Genomic DNA, 20,408 nt, shown 5'->3' on the forward strand with positions numbered 1-20,408 from the left:
CCGGGTGGGAACCTGGTTTTCTCCTTTTGGGAAGGGAGAGCCAAGCAGAAGCCAGAAATGTGCATAGAGAAAGTAACAGGAATGTTCTAGAACGTTCTAGACAGGGAGTAGGCAAACCTTTCTTCTAAAGGGCCAGGTGTTCACTATTTTTGGCTCTTCAGGCCATGCAGTGCCTCTGTCACAAGTGCCCCACTCTGCCTCGAAAGATGTCACTGACGCTATGCAAATTAGCAGGTATAGCTATGTGCCAATAAAACTTTATGTGCAGAAAACAAGCACCTGCAGATTTAGCCAGTGGACTGGAGTTTGCCAATCCCTGGTACATACAAGAGGAAATTATACCTCAAATAAGGGAAGAGACACTACAAAAATGAAGCATTATATGAAAAAAAGCAAAGAAAAGCACTGAGGTGAAACCCAAAACTAATAAAACACGTCACAACTTTGCCCAAGTGGGGCAGATAATCATGCACGTTCCCAGGCAGCAAAAACCACCACGGCAGCCGTGGTTTGCTTCCTGTTGGGGAGACACTTAAAAGAGAAGAGTTGAACCACAGTTAACACCTGGCATGAGGTTCAGCCAAGTCACCCCCAAGAGGACAGGGGTGGAGGGGTGACCAAATTCCAGTGCCTAGGAATGAGCACTAACTGCATCAGAAATCTGCCCAAGCGCTTTCACGACGTTTGCCTGCAGGAAATCCTGCAGGGATCGTGTTACCTCTCATTTCTGGGGGTGACGGAATGAGTGACTGCATTTTTTTTTTTTTGCATTGATGAGCACTTTTAAAAATAACATCTTAAGTCTTTGCTTAAAGTGCACCTGGAAGACCAAACTTAGATGGAAAACCTGACTCCTGCCTCTGAGTATGCTTTGTTGTTGGTGAGAAAGACATGAGATTTCTGGTGGTGGGTGGACAGTGATCGTTGTCCTGGCTGTGGCTCTGGCCGAAGGGTGGGAAACACCACCAATCACCGATTCCCGGGAACAGGTCATATTGCCAGCCAGAAACTGCATCTTTGCCTGCCAGCCACCCCTCCTTGTTGAAACGATGAGACAAAACTGAATACACAGTTGGGCTGACATGTAACTACGGCAGTAAGATGTTACCCTCAAAAAATCTGAAGCTAGTTAGGCATAAGACAGCATTTACGCTCAATCATTCTTTGCTCAAAGTAGGCCTAAAAATTCTCAACTGGGGTGATTCTGCCCCTCAGGGGACACTTGCTGAGGTCTGGGGACATTTCTGACTGACCTGACTGGGGGACAGGGTGCGACTGGCATCAAGCGGGTGGAGGCCAGGGACGATGCTCAAGCTCCTACAGCACACAGGACGCCCCACCCCAGAGAAGGACCCGGCCCTAGATATCAGCAATTCGGAAGCACAGCCTTGGTTCCCCACGCTTTTCTGTCTGTGAGACTGGAAGCTGACCCTACACCGAGGCCTATTCACCCTCTGTCCTCTGCCCTGCTGCTGTCCGCCCCCCACCCTGGGTTCCGGCCTCCCTGGGGCTGCTCTGCCAAACCAGGGCCCCCAACTACTTCCCCAAACATCCTGGAGAAGCCACCAGATATTCTATTCCTCGATCCCTGCAGCTGCCTGGGTGGGGCCTCCCTCACAGGCTCTCAGTAGCTCAGCCTCCAGGCTCTTCGGCACCCTCTCCTCCATCCTTCCCTGTCACCCTAACGAGGCCCATTCTCCTGGGAGCTGTGAATGCCCTGGCCTCCTCTGCTGGCTGGCAGGGTGGGGGTGGTGGGGGTGCGGTGACCCAAGTGACTTTTTTCTTTCCGTCCTGATCCTGAGCCTCCTTGCTGCTGTGGCCCATGCCCTGAAAATGGCCCCCAGAGGCCTGTCCGTGGCCACATGCCCCTTTCTCAAAATTCCCTCCTCCTGGCAAACTCACCTCCTCCTACAGCCAACGAGCAGGGCTGGGAGGCGCCCCAGCTTGCCACCTGCCCCTGTGTGACTAGAGGACCTCTAAGGCCTGACAGGCACTAGGGTCAAGGGGATCTTTGTGCTGCTGGCACTCAGTTCTCCCTTGGACAGAGCACCCTAGACCACAGTCCTCACTGGCGGCCCAGGAAGCAGCTCCCCGCAGCCCTGTGCAGCCATCTCCGACCCCACCTCCTCCTCCCTTCTGACTCTGTCTGCTCCAATCTGATACCTGGGCTCTGGCTGGGGAGCTGGCCTGCTTTTCAAGGTCCCGGGTGGCCTGTCCCACATGTTTACTTCCCACAGCTCCCTTCCTTCTGCTCCCGAGTGCGAGCCGCCTTCTGGCCACCAGCGTCTTAGCAGGTGTGGGAGGCACATGCAGATGGGTGACACAGACAGACGGACCTAGGTGCGTCTGCCTGCCTCCTGCCCAGCCCATGGTGTGCCAGGGAGTGCTCCATACACCTGGAGCAGGCTGCTGGCCAGGGCTTGGCTCAGTCAACCCCGAGAGTCTCCAGTGGGATCACTTTCGCAACTGCCTGGCACCTTCCACCCACCTGCTACTGATGGAGGCAAAGGGGGTACTGATGCGGGAACGGCAGAGGCTGGCCTGAGGAGAAAACTCAACTGCTGACTCAGCCATACAAAGGAATGAAAGTCTGAGAAAACTGGTGAAAGATAAACAAAACGGGGCCTTCTTGTTTGTTTTTGTTTTTTTTCTCCCTTTAGGGCCACACCTGTAGCATACAGCAGTTCCCAGGCTAGGGGTTGAATCGGAGCTGCAGCCACCAGCCCACACCACAGCCACAGCAACACAGGATCCTTAACCCACCGAGTGTGGCCAGGGATCGAACTGCATCCTCATGGATGCCAACCAGTTGGGTTCTTGACCCCTAAGCCATAGCGGGAATCCCCAAAACAAGGTCTTATCCATACAGGAGAATGTTACTCAGCCATGAAAAGGAATGAAGCACCAACACAGGTTATAGTGTGGATGAACCTGGGAAAAAGCTGAGTATGTCACCAGACACAAAAGGTGACAATTTGTATGATCCCACGCTATGGCCTGAAGTGGAAAATCTACACAGATGGAAGGCAGATGAGTGGTTGCCAGGGGCTGGGGGAGGGGAGATGGGGAGTGACTGCTCATAGGGTTTCCTTTGCGGGTGATGAAAATGTTCTGGTACTAGATAGAGGTAAAGGTTGCACAACATTGTGAATCTGCTAAAAAATACTGAATTGTTCATTTGAAATGGGTGATTTATATCTCAATAAAGCTCTTAAACGGAACTGCAGAGACACATCCCTGGCTCTGGAACCTTCTGTCACTTCAGCTGAGTGGCTTTGCCTGTGTGTTCCCAATGCTGGGGAGAGGCTGGCCCGTCCCTGCCCTGTGGGAAGAAAGGACATGGTCTGGGTAGGTGTCCCTGTGGGTTAAGGTCAAGGTGGATGATGGCATGCTGGTTCAGGGTGACCTGTCTGGGCAGGCCGGCTGGTGCTGACAGGGTGGGGGCAGGGGTAGCGGGAACAGACTCAGTGGCCCAATGGGTGGAGGGGGGCTGGGGGAGTCTGAGCTAAGACTGGGTCTGTGGGGTGCTAAGGAAGGGCTGGTGCTCAGGACCGGGGTTGACACAGATCCTAGTCTCAGGACAGGCTCCTTTGGGGCCCCCAGAGGTGGGTCAGGGACAGTAGAGAGCTCCAGGACCCTCGTGGTCCCAGCCACAGGCCTCCTGTCCGTGCGCCCAGCACTTTCAGGCGTCTCCATCTTTCAGGCTCTCTCTCTACATGGGCCAGGCCACCATGGCTACAGGGCCGCGCTGAAATCCCAGCCTCTGGCCGCTTGGGAAAATGGCCCAGCTAGCGAGGATCCTTATTTCATTTCTGCTTTCGAAATTAAAACCGTGGACGCCTTGGTGAACATCAGTGGGGTTTGTTCCAGTTTAGGAAGGACAAAGAGAACCCAAGCCTAAGAGCCCCCACCCTGGCCCTGATGCCGAGGGTGAGGGGATGTCCTGGGTGTGCTTTGTCGGGCAGCCCAGTGGCTGATGTGGGTGGGGGCTCTGATCACAGAGGTGCCAGGTTCTCAGAGGGCGCCAGGCATGGGCAGTGGACGCCAGACTGCATGGCCCTGGGGAGTCTGCCTTCTGCACCCTCAGTATTTCTGAGCTAAGCTGGTCTTGTGCAAATGTCGTGTTTCTGGGGGAGGTTCCGAGGGCAGGCTGCATGCAGCGCAGCCAAGCGACATCGTGTGAACCCGGTAATAGTTAACTGCAGTGGGCGGGCAGATCAGCTGATTGGAACCGGCTTTCCACAGTGCCCCCTTCCTGTTTTCTGGTCAGAATTGCACAGCAAGTTTGCAACCCACGCCTGTGGGGGGGCACCCGGCGACACCCAAACCTCAAAACAACTCAACTTCTTCTTTTGGGGAGCTGAGAAAAAGTCCCGATTGGCTTTCTGCGGCCCCAGCTGAGCTGAGAAAGGAAATCTTTCACGGAGATGCAGAGGGGTGCCGTGAACTCAGGCTCAGGCCGGGTTCTAACCAGGCTGTGGCTACCCAGACTGTACTGGGTTGACTTGGGTCCCTCAAAATGACTTGTCCAAGTCCTGACCACCTGGAACCTATGAACGGGATCTTCTTTAGAAATAGGGTCTTTGCAGACAGAAGGGAAGGATCTTAAGGTGAGATCATCTTGACAGTGTTCTCATTAAAGAAAGGAGATCTGAGATACAGAGACGGACGGGGAAGGCCATATGGAGATGAAGGCAGAGCCTGGAGTGATGTGGCCACACACTAAGGAAGCCAAAGGTTGCTGGCAGCCACCGGAAGCCAGGAGAGAGGCATGTAACAGATGCTCCCTTGGAGCCTCCAGAAGGAGCTAACTCTGCCCACACCTTGATTTCAGACTTCTGGCCCCCAGAACTATGAGAGAAACAACTCCTGTTGTTTAAAGCCCCCCCACCCCCCCCTGCCCACTGTCAAGATGATCTCACCTTAAGATCCTTCCCTTCTGTCTGCCCAATTTATAGCTGTGATGGCAGCCCCAGGACATTTGCACATCACATCAGCTCACCTCCTGGGGCTCTGTTTCCTCATCTTTAAAATGAGCAGAGCTTTTTCTGAGGCCTCAGAACGATGACAAATGAAAACTGTGGCACCCAAGGGCTGATACCCCGTTGGCCCAAGAGCATAAGAACGAATTATTCTTGGTGTTAGAAAGTGGACAGTTTCTAAACAGTCGGCACTAAAGGAAATGGTGACTGGGTCTTGTGGGATCACAAACTGTCTAAGGCAGCTGTTCTCACCCAGGGGGTAGATTCTGCTCCCAGGGGACACTTGGTGATGTCTGGGGACATTTTTTGGTTGTTACCGCTTGGAGGGAGGGGACGCTACTGGCATCAGGTGGGTGGAGGCCAGAGTGCTTCTCAACACCCCGTGGTGCACAGGACGGCCCTCACAACACAGAGAATGACCTGCCCCAGACGTCAGCAGTACTCTGGCTGCCAGGCCCGGCTCTAAGCTAAAACAACCTTCTCCCTCTCCAAATGGTCGCCTCAGGAAGCACATTCACAGCCATGAGGTGGATTTGGCTCAAGCCTGTTTTGGAAGCTGGCATGGGCACCGCCCTCCAGCAGCTCCTAACCCCTGGGGAAATTCGGCCTTGCCGGCTCACACTTGAGGCGCGAGGAGGCAGCCGGGTGAGGTCAGAGGCATCTGACTCACTGGGTGCAGACACCCTGCCATGGGGGTGACTAACAGCCCTTGCAGAATGCGCCAGAATCCCTCTGGGGCAACTACCAGGGAGGAGGAATGACAGGCCCCCAGGATCACCGGTGGCAGCCCTTGGGGAAGAAGGTACCAGATACCGCCAGCTGTCACTCAGTGGGGGCTGCTGTGGGCGGACTTGTGTCCCCCGGAGGCCTGTGCCTGATGCTGAAACTCGTGAACGTGGCCTTATTAGGAAATAGGTCTTTGCTGACGTAATTAGCTAGGATGAGGTCATCCTGGATTCGGGCGGGCCCCAAACCCAAAGACTAGTGTCTTTATAAGAAGAGAAGGCAAGGTGATGACAGAGATGGGGATGGGAGTGATGTAACCACAAGCCCAGGACCGCATGGAGCCCCCAGAGGCAGGAAGAGGCCAGGAAGCCTCCTAGGGCCTTCAGAGGGACCATGGTCCGGCCAACACCTGGATTTCAGACTCCAGGGCTCCAGAACTGTGAGAGGGAGTAGGTCCCTCTCTTTGATGCCACCCAGTCTGTGGTGCTTTGTTACGGCAGCCCCAGGAACCTCATCTGGGTGCTCTTGGTGGTCTGCAGCTAGAAAAGGAAGGAGTGCCATGGTGCCAATCCTGCCTCCTCACTCTGCTGCTTTAAGGCCTTGGGGCTCGGTGCCCTCTTCAAGTGTGGGCACATGCGCCCTGCCTGCCTGCTTCTGTGAGGGGTGAATGGCCCACTTGGCAAAACACCCCTGTCCATAAACGCTGGGTCTGCCCTCTTGTTCGCCTCCCCAATTTCTTTTCTTTTTTTCTTTTTTTGGCTGCACCTGCAGCATGTGGAAGTTCCTGGGCCAGAGATCGAACCCAAGCCACAGTAATAACCTGAGCTGCAGCAGCGACAATACCGAGTCCTTAACTGCTAGGCTGCCAGAGAACTCCCATGTTCCCGATTTCTAAAGTTATTGACAGCCTGCACCGTTTTATCTTAGGCTGAATGTCCAACACAGTGCCCTGCCCCTTGCTCAGCCCACTATGGCCCCTTCCTGTGTGCTCCAGGGCCTCTGACTTTCCTCCAACACACCAAGCACAGTCTAGCCTTCCGGCCTCTGTACTGGCCGAGTCTTTCTCCCAGACCCTGAGTCGCTCACCCCACCCCCTTCCAGGCCTGGCTCAGCATCACCTTCGAGCTGCCTGCCCTCTCACCCCTTCTTTCTCAGGCCTGCTCACTTTCCTTATCGGCTCTAAGCGCGCATGCAAGGCCAGCTGTTTGTCTCTCTGTCTGCCTCCTTGTCCCTGGGCGGCAGCTCCCTGTGGGCGGGCCTTTGTGTCGATTTTGGCCATGGCAGAGCCCAGTGCCTAGAACGTTGCCTGAATGTGGAATATTTGCAGAATGAATGCACAAGTACATCAGAGGAAGAAACCAACACAGGGGACACTGTGTCAAAGGGAAAAACATCTGCTGTGTGGCCAGATCACTCAGTAGTTTTTAAAATGTTTGTGCAAAAAAGAACAATGAATCTTTACGTTACATGTATAGGAGAGGGCAAAAACAGGCCATGTGTGTTGGCATGGGGCCATGCTGTACAGCCCCAGCTAACATGGTTTTTTTTTTTTTAGGGCCGTACCTGCCACATATGGAGGTTCCCAGGCTAGGAGTCGAATAAGAGCTGTAGCTGCCAACCTACGCCACAGCCACAACGCAGGATCCCCTGCGTGAGGCCAAGGATCGAACCTTCATTCTCATGGATCCTAGTTAGCTTTGTTAACTGCTGAGCCATGAATGGGAACTCCCCAGCTAACTTCTTGCTGATGATCTCAAGATATCATCAGAGAGGAAGAGGAACTGAAATGTATTCAGCAGGCAGAGCAACCTAGGTGGGATTCAGTGAATTTACACAGCAGCCCTCTGAGGCCACTGCATTAGGCCCTCATGGTGGATAAAATGCTAAGAAGCCGAAGGTCAACCCTCCAAGGCGAGGGTGGGGTGGGGTGGGGGGGAATGGGTCTGAACCCTGCTCCCCATTCCTCAGATAGAGGGTCTGGGGTTCTGCAGATGGAGAGACTGCAGCACACCCAGGGGGTATTACTCAGCAACATGAAGACATTGCTGAGAAAAGACATGGAGGAACCTTCAGTGCATGTTACTATGTGAAAGAAGCTGGTCTGAAAAGGCGACAGATGGGATGATTCCAGCTATCCGGTGTTCTGGAAAAGGGAAAACTATGGAGACAGTAAAAGGATTGGTGGTTTCCAGCCGCTGGAGGGAGGGAGGGATGAAGAGGCAGAGCTTGGGGGATTTTGAGCGCAGCGGACCTATTCTGTATGATACTCATGGGGAATACGTGACATTGCGCGTTCGTCCAAACCCGCAGCACTCAGCAGTAAACCCTAATGCAAACCTTGGAATTTAATTAATAATAATGTGTCAATATTGGCTCATCCATCGTTAACAAATACACCAGACTAATACCATACGTTAATGATGCAGGAAACTGCGGGGAGGAGGGTGGAGGGAGAATATGGGAACTTTTTGTACTATCTGCTCAGTATTTTTTTTTTTTTTGGTCTCTTTAGGGCTGCACCCGCGTGTGGCATATGGAAGTTCCCAGGCTTGGCATTGAATCGGAGCTGCAGCCGCTGGCCTACGCCACAGCCATAGCCATGTGGGATCTGAGCTGCATCTGCAACCTATACCACAGTTCATGGCAATGCTGGATCCTTAACCCACTGAGCGAGGCCAGGGATGGAACCCACAACCTCACAGAGACTAGATGGGTTCTTAACCCACTGAGTGACAAGGAGAACTCCCAATATTTGTTTTTTAATTGAAGTATAATTGATTTACAATGTTATATCAATTTCAGGTGTACAGCACAGTGATTCAGTTACACACACACACACACACACACACACACACACACATTCTTTTTACATCTGCTGAGTATTTCTATGAAGCCTAAAGCTGCTCTCTAAGAAACCGAATTATTTGTCTTTATATTTAATAAAGCTTAACAAGTTAAGATTAAGTTACTTATTTAAAATCTAATCATTGTTGAATCTTATTAAAAACAGAAAGCAAGCAAGCTCTGGCCAAACCCAGAGGTGCAGACCCCTGGGGAATATGTGGCCCCAGCCCTTACCAGGTGACAATGGTTAAGCTATGTTCTGATGCATCTTGTTCTAAGACTCTGAGAGTGAGGGCCACTGCGGTCACTTCTACTGCCTCCATGTCCAGAAGGCTCACCCACAGTGACACATCCATGACTCCTGTGGGATCTGGCCAAAGGGGACATGGGAGAGGGAGCAGGAGGCTGGGGCATTTCCTCCCCTTGTGCTGTCAGGTGGCCCCTCCTCTAGACTACCCCCAGCCCCCAGGCCTGCACTACACTTTGCTGGCTTCCTTCAATCCCACAGCGCACTGCCCCCCATCTCTGCTGCTGCCCCAGCCCTGCCCCACCAGAAACACCCCACCACGAGCTATTCAGTTTGGACACGCCAGAGTCCAACTGCACACTGGTGCCCCTCCAGAGTTCAAGAGTACTTTAATCAAGGCTTGTTATTTTCTATATTCTGATGCTTTGACATCTGGGGCCTGGCTGACCCAGCAGGCGCTGCCCCTGCCAGGGCTGGCTAATTCCTAGACAGAGCAGCTTCAATCCTGTGGCCTGGGACACCAGCTGCATGTGCTCCTATCAGCACACCTTCCAAATACAAACCAACCATTACAGAGGCTATACCCCCTCCCTTTGTTATTACATTCTCGTACTTAGGGCCACTCTCTCTCCGCCCTGATCACCCCAGGGCCAAGTACCAGACAATCAAGGGAGCCCCTATGCCCCCAAATTCTGAAATTATCCAACTAGCCAATCCTAAATCCATTTACCCTGCCTCACCAGACCTTTCCCATGAAAACCAAGACAGATTCCTGCCCACACCTTCCCCTGGCTCCCGCTGCTTCTTGACAAGACCTGGTGCCTCCCTGCAAGGCCCTTCACGGCACGCTGAGCCTCCTGTTGCTAGGGAACACTGCATACAACTGTCTTCTTTTTTTGGCTGCACTCTTGGCGTGTGGAAGTTCCCAGGCCAGGGACTGAAGCTGCACCACAGCAGAGGCCCGAGCCTCTGCAACGACAACCTTGGATCTTTCACCTGCTGTGACTTTACATAACTGTCTTCTTTATGGCCAAAGGCCATCACCTCCCCGTGGCTGAACAGTAATCAAACCCATGCGTTCATTCTCCTCCCACCAACCGGCCCTGCTCACCTCCAGCACGGGACCAGCACCGAGGATGGTCCTCTCAACGCCGCTGGCGTAGCCCTTCTGGCTCAGGGCGGTGAGGCAGTGGATCAGGAAGTTGGTGCTCTGGGTCTTGCCCGAGCCGCTCTCGCCCGAGATGACGATGCACTGGTTGACATGCTTCCGGAGCATGGCATAGTAGGCGACGTCGGCCAGTGCGAACACGTGCGGCTCCAGCTTGCCCAGCTGCTGGTTCTCGTACATCTTTACGTACTTGGGGTTGTAGATGGGGAGGAACTTGAAGGGGTTGACGGCCACGAGGATGCTCCCGGCATATGTGTAGATCTTCTGCTGCAGGAAACGATGCTTGAGGTTCTTCAGGAGGTTCTCCTCTGTCAGCTCGGGGAGGTTGCACAGGTCGTCAAAGTCCGCCTGTGGCCGGGGCAGAAGGCCACGTTCCACCAGGCGCCGGGCGGCCGTGGCCTGGGACACCAGCTGCATGTGCACATACTTGATGGTCCCATCCACGTCGCGCTCCTGCAGCAGGAAGTAGTAGCCGTCCTCCTGGGGGTGCTCGTCCTGTGCCCGCCGTGGCCATAGCAGCACGCGGTGCACAGGCGAGTCGTTGGCATCCAGCACCCACTCCTCCCCGCCTGTCTCCTTGACCTCCACTAGCACGTAGCGCTTGCTGCCATCCAGCTGCAGACTGGCAATGGCGTCCTGGATGACGTCGGACGTGGTGCTGTCCTTGGTGGCCGTCACGCGGCATGAGGCCTGGCACGGGGCCTGGCTCTCGCTGGTGGCCAGCCGCGGGTAGATGTGCAGGTGGTAGGCCGCCTGCCCCCGGCGGCTGGAGCTGCCCGCCTCGTTCACACTCATCCTGCCGGCGGCCTGGCCTCAGCATGCCTCCCGGGCTCGGGGCGCACGTCCTGGAGCTGGAAGGGAGGGGGTGGCACGGTTAGAGGGATAGAGGGTAGGGCTAGGTGGGGGGACACGGACACCCACCACTGGACAGACAGCCTCAGACACACAGCCTGAATCGATGGGCTCTTGCAAAGAGCCAGAAGGGCAGAAGAGCCTTGTCTGTCCTTAAGCCCTGACCTAAGGTCTGTGGCTCTTGCAGAGTGATATAGGGGCCCCTCCCCACAAGATCAAACCCTTCTCTTGGAGTTTGTTCCAGCCCAGGCCCTATCCCTCCCCACCCAGAGTCAGCCTCTCAACTCTCAAGTCCAATGGCCATGACTATCTCTCAGCTCAGCCCTGCCTGGCTTCTCCTCTCTGACAAAACCTCCCCTGGCAGCTCCCAGGTGGACAAACACTCGGCCCCATGGACCTTGGTTATGTCCCTCAGATATACAAGGGGCAGTGAGGGGTGTGTTGGAATGAGCAGGTCCGAGCCTGCCCCCAAACTCAGGGACCTCCACCAAGAAGAACAAAGTCAGAGACAACCTCCAAAACTCACTCAAGAACTGCTCAGAGTGCACTTGCTTCTAGAACCCACAACCTCATTTTAATCACAATAAGAACGTCAGACAGACCCAGATCTGGGGCATCCTGTGGGACTCCCGACCAGGCCTCCCCAAGACCATGAAGGTCATGAGCGACAAGGAAAGACCGAGAGTCCATCCCAGGTGGAGGAGACTGGGGAGATGTGACAACTTAATGCAAAAGGATTTTCTACAGGGGGTCCCGGACCAGAGAGAGGACACATATGAAAGACCTGGTGACATCTGAATAACGTCAGGTGGTTGGTTGAGAGCAGTGCCTCGGTGTCAATTTCTTGGTTGAACAAATGCGCCCTGATAATGTAAGATGTTCACATTCGGGGAATATGGGTGAAGGGTATGGGGGGACTCCCTGTTTGGTCCCTGCAGTTTTTCTGTAAACCTAAAAGGACTCCAGCAGAGAAAATGTATTTGAGGGGGAAAAAAAAATGCATTTGCTCCTGAAGTCATTTTGGGAAAGAGAGAAAAGGCAGCAAATATTGCCAATGAGTTGGCAATAGCTCATTCTGTGTCTTGAAACAAGAGACAGAAATGCACTGTGTGCCACCCAAGTGTGGCTAAAGATACAAAGATGAACCAGACCTTGGCTCAAAGCCCAGAGAGAGAAGCTGATATGCAAACAAATGTGAGAAAATATCAATCATGAGCGTGAGAAGCTACTGTCCCTGAGAGCTGGAGAAGGCTTTAGGGGAGTGGCAACATCTAAGAGGGGTTCTGAAGGATGAAGAGGAGTTTGTTCGACAGGAAGGCAAAAGGAGGGAGAGGAGTGTGGTTAGGTCCACCACCTGCTTTTGTAAAAAGTTTCACTGCAACAAAGCAGTGCCCGTCCACATACATACTGTCCACGGCTGTCTTTGTTACATCAGCATAACTGGACAGTCGTGACAGAGGCAGTAACCTTATGTCCTGGAAAGGTGAACATACTTATTTTCCAGTCCTTATAGAAATGGCATACCGACCTCTGCTCTGGATAGAAGCACGACTCAGCATGAGGCTGAGATGATCTGGCCTCTGGGAAACTGAGTCCCGCAACATGTTGGGGGGGCGCGGGCGGGCAGGGGATGGGTGGGGTTGAACAAGATCAGACATTACAAAGCTGCTATAAACAGGTAGGTAGGTAGTGACAACAGGTAGGAAGGTTGGGGGAAATGAGTATTAATTTTTTAAACTTTCCCCTAAATTATTAAGTAACTTTGGTATATTTCCTTTTAGATTAATAGATGTTTTATATATATAAATAAATTACATATATATTATTTGTTTGATTATTCCTTTTTTTTTTTTTCTTTTTATGGCTGCTCCTTCAGCATATGGAAGTTCCCAGGGGTTGAACTGGAGCTGCAGCTGTCAGCCTACACCATGGACACAGCAATGCCAGATCTGAGCCACGTCTGCGACCTACACGGCAGCTTGTGGCAACGCCAGATCCTTAACCCACTGAGGGGTTAGGGGTTGAAGCTGCATCTCATGGACACCATGCTGGGTTCTTAACCCGCTAACCACAACGGACTCCAGATGTCACATGTTTTCATAAAACCTGAATTGCTCTTAATGCAATATGTTGGTACATGCAAACATTCCTCTGTGTCACGAAATACACTTTGGAACACGACTTCTGAGTTTTTGAACACACATCTTCGTGTCCAACTCTGAGCATCTCCTTGGGATCAGTTCATCCACAGAGAATTAGCAGATAAGTCAATGTAAACATTGTTAAGTGTCCTTATTCCAAAAGCTACAATATCCTGCAGAAAAACTGTATTATAAACAATGGGGCTCATCTGCTCTGGAAACACTTGAGCAGTTTCTTTAAAAAGTTAATTATATGCCTAGCATGTGACCCAGAAGTTCCACTCCTAGGAATTACTTAAGAGAAATGAAGCAGATGTTCATACGGAGACTGTAAACGAATGTTCTTGGTGGCATTGTTTGTAAAAGCCCCAGACCAGAAACATGAACTGAACGGTTGAGCAAACTGGCCACACAATGGAACACTACTCAGTTGGGAGAAGGGACCAGCCTTGGATCCTCACAACAGTATGGAATAACATGGAACAACCTCAGAATCTGTGTGCTGAGTGAAAGATGGAAGACGAAAAAGACCCAGCAATTCCACTCCTCAGCATGGACTCAAAAGACTTAAGGACAGGGATTCAAACAGATATTTGTACACACAGGTTCAATAGCAACTCTACTCACATTTGCCAAGAAGGTAGAAAAAAGACAAATTTCATGAATAGATGAACAGAGTGTGGTCCATCCATACAATGGAATATTACTCAGCCATAAAAAACAGGAAGCCCTGATTTATGCTACAGTGTGGATGAACCCTGAAAACATTAAGCTGAATGAAAGAAGCCAGATAGCAAAGGTCACATGTTGTATGAACCCACTGATACAAAATGTTCAGAACAGGCAAATCCATAGAAATAGAAAGTAGACTAGTGGTGGCCAGGGGCTAGGAGTGTGTGTGTGTGAAGAGGTTGGGTGATGGGGAGTGACTGCTAATGGACACATGGTTTCCTTTTGGGGTGATGGAAATGTTCTAGGGCTAAAGAGAGGTGATGATTGCCAACATCATGCATGCTCTAAAGGCCACTGAACTATCACTTTAGATGCTTAATTTAATGATATACAAATTTCACCTCAATAAAAAAATTTAATAAAACACATACATATCATATGATTCCACAGAGAGCTTACCCTTGAACGAAGTGGGTTTGAACTCAATGAATCCGCATATACTTGGATTTCTTTCCCTAATATGTATTATAGTACGACATGATCTATGGTTGGCTGAATCCCAGGATGAAGAGCCATAGATAAGGAGGGCTGACTGTAAAGCTGCGCATGGGATTTTTGATGTGTATATGAGGGTTGGTATCTTTAACCCCCCAGGTTGTTCAAGGGTCAGCTGCATGTACATTTCTTTCTTTTTTTTTTTTTTTGTTTTTTTGCTATTTCTTGGGCCACTCCATATGGAGGTTCCCAGGCTAGGGGTCGAATCGGAGCTGTAGCCACCAGCCTATGCCAGAGCCACAGCAACGTGGGATCCGAGCCGCGTCTGCAACCTACACCACAGCTCATGGCAACGCCGGATCGTTAACCCACTGAGCAAGGGCAGGGACCAAACCCGCAACCTCATGGTTCCTAGTCGGATTCGTTAACCACTGCGCCATGATGGGAACTCCCCCATTTCTTTTTTTAAATTTTTTTTTGTCTTTCTGCCATTTCTCGGGCTGTTCCCGTGGCATATGGAGGTTCCCAGGCTAGGGGTCAAATCGGAGCTGTTGCCATTGGCCTACGCCAGAGCCACAGCAACGCAGGATCCGAGCCACATCTGCAACCTACACCACAGCTCACAGCAAGGCCAGATCCTTAACCCACTGAGCAAGGCCAGGGATCGAACCCACAACTTCATGGTTCCTAGTTGGATTCATTAACCACTGAGCCACGATGGGAACTCCTGCATGTACCTTTCTAGAAAATTCATATGATATCACACACATGTGGAATCTAAAATATGACACAAATGAACCTATCTACAAAACAAAGAGATGCAGGGACAAGGAGAACAAACCTGTGGTTGCAAAGGGGGGAGAGGGTGGTGGAGAGGGATGGATTGGGGGTTTGGGATTAGCAGATAGAAAATATATAAAGAATAGATAAACAAACAAAATTCAAATGAATCTATAGACAGAAAGCTGATCCTTGGCTGTTTAGGTGAAGGGAACAGGGTGGGAGGGAGGACAAAGGAGCTGGGGAGAATTTTCGGGTGATATGCTATCTTTTTTTTTTTTTTTTTTTTTTTTTTTTTTTTTGCTTTTCAAGGCCGCACCTGTGGCAGGTGGAGGTTCCCAGGCTAGGGGACAAATCAGAACTGTAGCTGCCGACCTACACCACAGCCACAGCAATGCAGGATCCAAGTGGAGTCTTTGACCCATGCCACAGCTCATAGCAACACTGGATCCTTAACCCACTGAGCGAGGCCAGGGATCAAACCTGTGTCCTCATGGATACTAGCTGGGTTTGTTATTGCAGAGCCACAATGGGATCTCCTGCGTCGGTTCGTGGGTGTTGGCATGTGTCACAACTCATCCAACCACACACTTCAAATAAGTGTCCTTTATAGTGTACCAGTTACACCCAATAAAGCCATTTTTAAAAAAGTTTGTGGATTAGAAGTTCCCTTCATGGCTCAGTGGTTAATGAACCCGACTAGGATCCATGAGGATGTGGGTTTGATCCCTGGCCTTGCTCAGTGGGTTAAGGATCTGGAATTGCCGTGAGCTGTGGTGTAGGTTGCAGACGTGGCTTGGATCTCATGTTGCTGTGGCTGTGGTGTGGGCCGGCAGCTGTAGCTCCGATTTGACGCCTAGCCTGGGAACTTCCACATGCCCCAGGTGCAGCTCTCCTGCCAAAAAAGTACGTGGATTACGAAAGTATGTGCAATTTTATAAAACTTCTTGTTTTCTTTTCAAAATGTCCAATCCTCAAGCCCGATCACCAAGTTTCACAGGCGCCACCGCAGGGAGACAGCTGGGAATCTGTGAGCATGTGTGTCTATGCTCAGAGGTGCCAGGTGGTGCCACACACCTGACAGCCCTACAGGAAACGATGAGTCTCATATGAACACACCCACACTCACACACGTGCATGCTCCCGCACATACACACAGGGACACACGCACACGGACTTCATGTTCATACAAATATACACAGCACAGACATGTGCATACACGCACTTATACAGACCCAGGGCTTCATGCAGAGCCCATCCCTCTGTGTCACATACGACACAGCTAACATGCACCACAACTTTTGGGGGCGCAATCCAGCTCAAGGACTGGGGGCTTTAGTTGGTCTCACACTGAAGCTGCCTGGAGGTAGGTGGCCGAAAGACCCCATGGATGTGCCTGCATTCTCCCAGCAGACACCGAGCTGAGAGGCCATCAGGATTCAATCCTATGACCTTGCTCCTGCTCCCAGGGCCTCTGTCACCTGCTTTGAGGAAGGTCTTGCTGACGCTTAGATAGGCTGAGGCTCTGTGCCCTCCAACATCCTCCAGGGCCAGCTGATCAAGAGGCACTTGCACGGCCACAGAGGGGACTTTGACAGCTCTGGGTTCCTTGGTGGGGGTAGCAGGAGACCCCATGCTCAGAGACTGGGGGCCATGGGGGCAGTCACAGGTCCAGTCAAGGCACACCCCACCCCCAGGCCAGGAGGAAGTAGATAAGGCTTGCTCAAGGCGTCTGCTGACCACCCTGACCACTGGGGCTGTAGAGGGGGTGGTTAGCCAAAGAGAAGGCGCGGAGCAGGGCAGATACCAGCCAAAGGCCCTTGCAGGAGTCCCCACAGGGACCAGCTGACCTGCCCTATAGCAGTTGCCCCCCCAGCCATCGTAGCCCACTCAGGCCCACCACACCTGTACCTGGAAACTCCTCCATCCTGGACCTCCCCACCCAGCCAGCCTCTCCTGGGCCAGCTCTGCAGGGAGCCTACACTTTCCTCCCAGAGCAGCTCCCTTTCTCAGCTTCCCAGCGGGAGGACCCTCCTATTAAAACAGCTCATGTGTCTTAAAACCAGAGACACCTGCAAATCCTTCTCCAGCCTAGGGTAGAGGTCCTTCCCTGCTTCCCTGTAGCCTGGAGCCAGCCCTTCCTGCTCCCACATGCCCCTCGGCCCACACCCCCACTCCCATGCCACAGAAACCACTGTTACCCACCCCAAAGGTGCCATCAGACTCCTGCCAGTCAGACCTGCTGGTCAGCGGCCTCTCTAGGTCCTGCTTACTTACTCTGCAGCCCTGGGACCCTGGGGTCATCCGGACCTGCCACTGTGTAGGGGACCCTCTCCTGCCCTGATCCCCAGGCTTTGCACCTAGAACCAACATCCATTCTGTTGTGCCCCCTCAGGGGCCAAGTTCATGTTCATGGACGCTCACCCCACCTCCACCCCTCAACACCCAGGGTGTTTGTCCCTTGCTCCTCCCACTGACCACATCCTGTCTGCTGTCCCCGGAACAGCCTTCTCTTCTCATCGGGAGGTCAGGAGGGCCCCCAAGGGCCCCCCGCCTCCATCCTCTGGGTCACTGCAGGAGAGTACCTGGAAGCATCGGTCTAGATGTGGGTGTCCCAGCACAGAGCCCCCAGGGGCACCCCCGTGACCAGCCCCAAGCCCCTGGCCCTCAAGCCCCATACAGCACAGCCCCGCTTTGGTAGATCTGCTGCTGCAGGAAGCGGTTCTCAGACGCATTCTGGCTGCTCCCACCCAGCCAGGCCCAGGCTCGCAGGCCAGACCTCGCAGGGTCCCTCCAGCCCAGTCGCAAAGAAGTTGCCCAAAGCCCCCAACTCTCAGTGGGAAGTCTGGTTCCTTCAGCTTGGGCTTCATCTCCAAGAGACACTGCCCCTGCAACTCAGACGGGAACTGGCCCCACCCTGCTGCCTCCTTCTGGTGCCATCCTTGTCCCTTGTCCTCACCCTCAGGTTGGTACGCCCCTCGAAGCCCCCCACCAAAGGCAGTTCTGCTCCCAATACAGATGTACCCTCTTAGACTCAGAGTTGCCTCATTCTACGGGGAGGCACTGTTTTCTTTTTTTTCCATTTTTGGCTGCCTCGCAGTACATGGAGCTGTGGGCCAGGGGTCAGATCTGAGCAGTAGTCTTGACCTAAGCTGCAGCTGTGGCAACGCCAGATCCTTAAGCCACTGTGGCGGGCCAGGGACTGAACCAGCATCTGAGCACTCCCAAGACGCCGCTGATTCCATTGCACCACAGTGGAAACTCTGGTGGCACCATTTTAACCTAAGCCCTGGGGCTGACCCGATCCCCTCTACATCCTTACTACAAAGGCCCCCGACCTGTTCTGCAAAAATGACTTCCAGAGAGGTCCACCCAAGGGAGAGATCCTGCCTGGAGCAGCCTGAGAGGTGCCACCTCCAAGCATCCTCGCTGGCGCTAAGAGTTAACTGTTTTCTCAATCCATGGCCATCAGTGGGCCTGAAAGAGCACTTTGTCACTTTTAATCCTCTGACGGTCAGGCTGAGTTTTTTTTGAGAATTAAGTGGATTCAGTAACCATTTTTCTGTTTCTGGAAGTTGTTCATGTTGGTTGCATTCCCCCACCGCCCCACTGAACCATGCCTACCTAATTTATTGTTTTGGAGGAGCTCTTTGTATAGGATGCTCTTGGCATCGTTTGATGAACCTAATTCAAACCAGTTTACCTTTTTTTTAAATTTTTACTTTTTTTTGTCTTTTGTCTTTTGTCCTTTTAGGGTCACACCCGCGGCATATAAAGGTTCCCAGGCTAGGGGTAGAACTGGAGCTGTAGCCGCCAGCCTACGCCAGAGCCACATAAACATGGGATGTGAGCCGCATCTGTGACCTATTCCACAGCTCACGGCAACACTGGATCCTTAACCCACTGAGCGAGGGCAGGGATCAAACCCGCATGGTTCTTAGTCGGATTGTTTCCACAGCTCCACAAGGGGAACTCCCCAGTTTACTTCTAAGTATGGTGTTTTTGGATACAAATACTGTATTCCCCAGCAGCTGGATCTGTGGGTCATTTCATGATGTCTGCCGCCCACTCCTCTCCCAGATCTGATGAACATGGAATCACCTCTGCATTCCTCTCCCTCCCTGGACTTCTTACATTTAAGCCTTTATCCATCTGGAAGTTATACTGGCAGGGGCGGGGGGGGGGGGTAAGAGTTTGCTAGGGCTGCTCTAACAAAGTACCACAAACCAGGTGGCTTAAAACAAGAGAAATACACTGTCTCGGGTTTCGGGATGAATGCAAACTCAAGGTGGGGGTGAGGATGGCTCCCTTCGGAGGCTCGGAGGGAGACAGGGTCCCGTGCCTCTCCAGCTTCGGGGGACCCTCACTGCTCCTTGGCTCGTAGATGTACACCCCTCTGATTTCATTTCCCAACAGCACACGGTAGCGTTCACTGTCTCTGTGTCCTCTCTTCCTCATATAAAGACACCAGTTATTGGATTCAGGATGAAGTCGCTTTGAGACCTTTAATCACATCTGCAAAGACCTTACTTCCAATCAAGGTCACACTCTAAAGTTCTGAGCAGACATGAACTTCAAGGGACACTTGTCGACCCAGTACAGTGTGGAAAGTGAAAGGAGGATCTAGGAGTTTCCTAGTGGCTTAGTGGGTTAAGGATCCAGGATTGTCACAGCTGTGGCTCAGGCTATGGCTGTTGTGGGTTCAGTCCTTCGCAGGGAACTTCCACAGGCCGCAAGTGCAGCCAAAAAACAGAGAAGATGATCCAGATGGTCTCCAAAGAGTGAATCAATTGTTTTAATGGTTTTTTGTTTGTAATTTTTTGTCAACCGCTACACCTGTGGCCTATAGGTTGAATAAGAGCTGCAGCTGCCAGCCTGTGCCACAGCCACACCAACACCAGATCCGAGCCGCATCTTCCACCTACGCCATAGCTTGAGGCAACATTGGGTCCTTAACACCCTAAGCGAGGCCTGGAATCAAACCTGCATCCTCACAGACACTATGTTGGGTTCTTAACCTGCTGAGCCACAACGGACACTCCTGTGTTTGTAGTTTTTAAAAATTATTTATTTATTTATTTTTGCTTTTTAGGGCTGCACTCTTGGCATATGGAAGTTCCCAGGCTAGGGGTTGAATCTGAGCTACAGCTGCCCGCCTACACCACAGCCACAGCAACGCAGGATCCTAGCCATGTCTGTGTCCTACACCATAGCTCATGGCAACGCCAGATCCTTGACCTACTGGGTGTGGCCAGGGATTGAACCTGCATCCTCATGGATCTGAGTTGGGTTCATTAACTGCTGCCCAATAGCGGGAACTCCATGTTTTTTATTTTTTTGCTTTTTATGGCTTCACAGTGACATATGGAAGTTCCTAGGCTAGGGGTCAAATTGGAGCTGCAGCTGCTGGCCTACACTGCAGCTGCAGCAACGTGGATCTGAGCTGCAGCTGTTACCTACACTGCAGCTGGAGGGAATGTCAGATCCTTAGCCCACTGAGC

The 20,408-nt window shown here is 52.2% G+C and overlaps 1 protein-coding gene across 10 annotated transcripts in view; it reads right to left on the reverse strand.

The window, feature by feature from the left end:
• Window positions 1-20,408, reverse strand: part of MYO9B (myosin IXB) — a 111,731-nt gene that overhangs the window by 80,501 nt on the left and 10,822 nt on the right. For all 10 annotated transcript variants that reach the window (XM_047776679.1, XM_047776674.1, XM_047776678.1 and 7 more), the window contains exon 2: window positions 9,911-10,818. In XM_047776679.1, coding sequence (XP_047632635.1) covers window positions 9,911-10,762 — 852 coding nt within the window. In that variant the 5' untranslated portion in view covers window positions 10,763-10,818. The remainder of the gene's footprint in view (window positions 1-9,910; window positions 10,819-20,408) is intronic.

Source organism: Phacochoerus africanus, chromosome 4, assembly GCF_016906955.1.
Source record: "Phacochoerus africanus isolate WHEZ1 chromosome 4, ROS_Pafr_v1, whole genome shotgun sequence".
Lineage (NCBI taxonomy): Eukaryota > Metazoa > Chordata > Mammalia > Artiodactyla > Suidae > Phacochoerus > Phacochoerus africanus.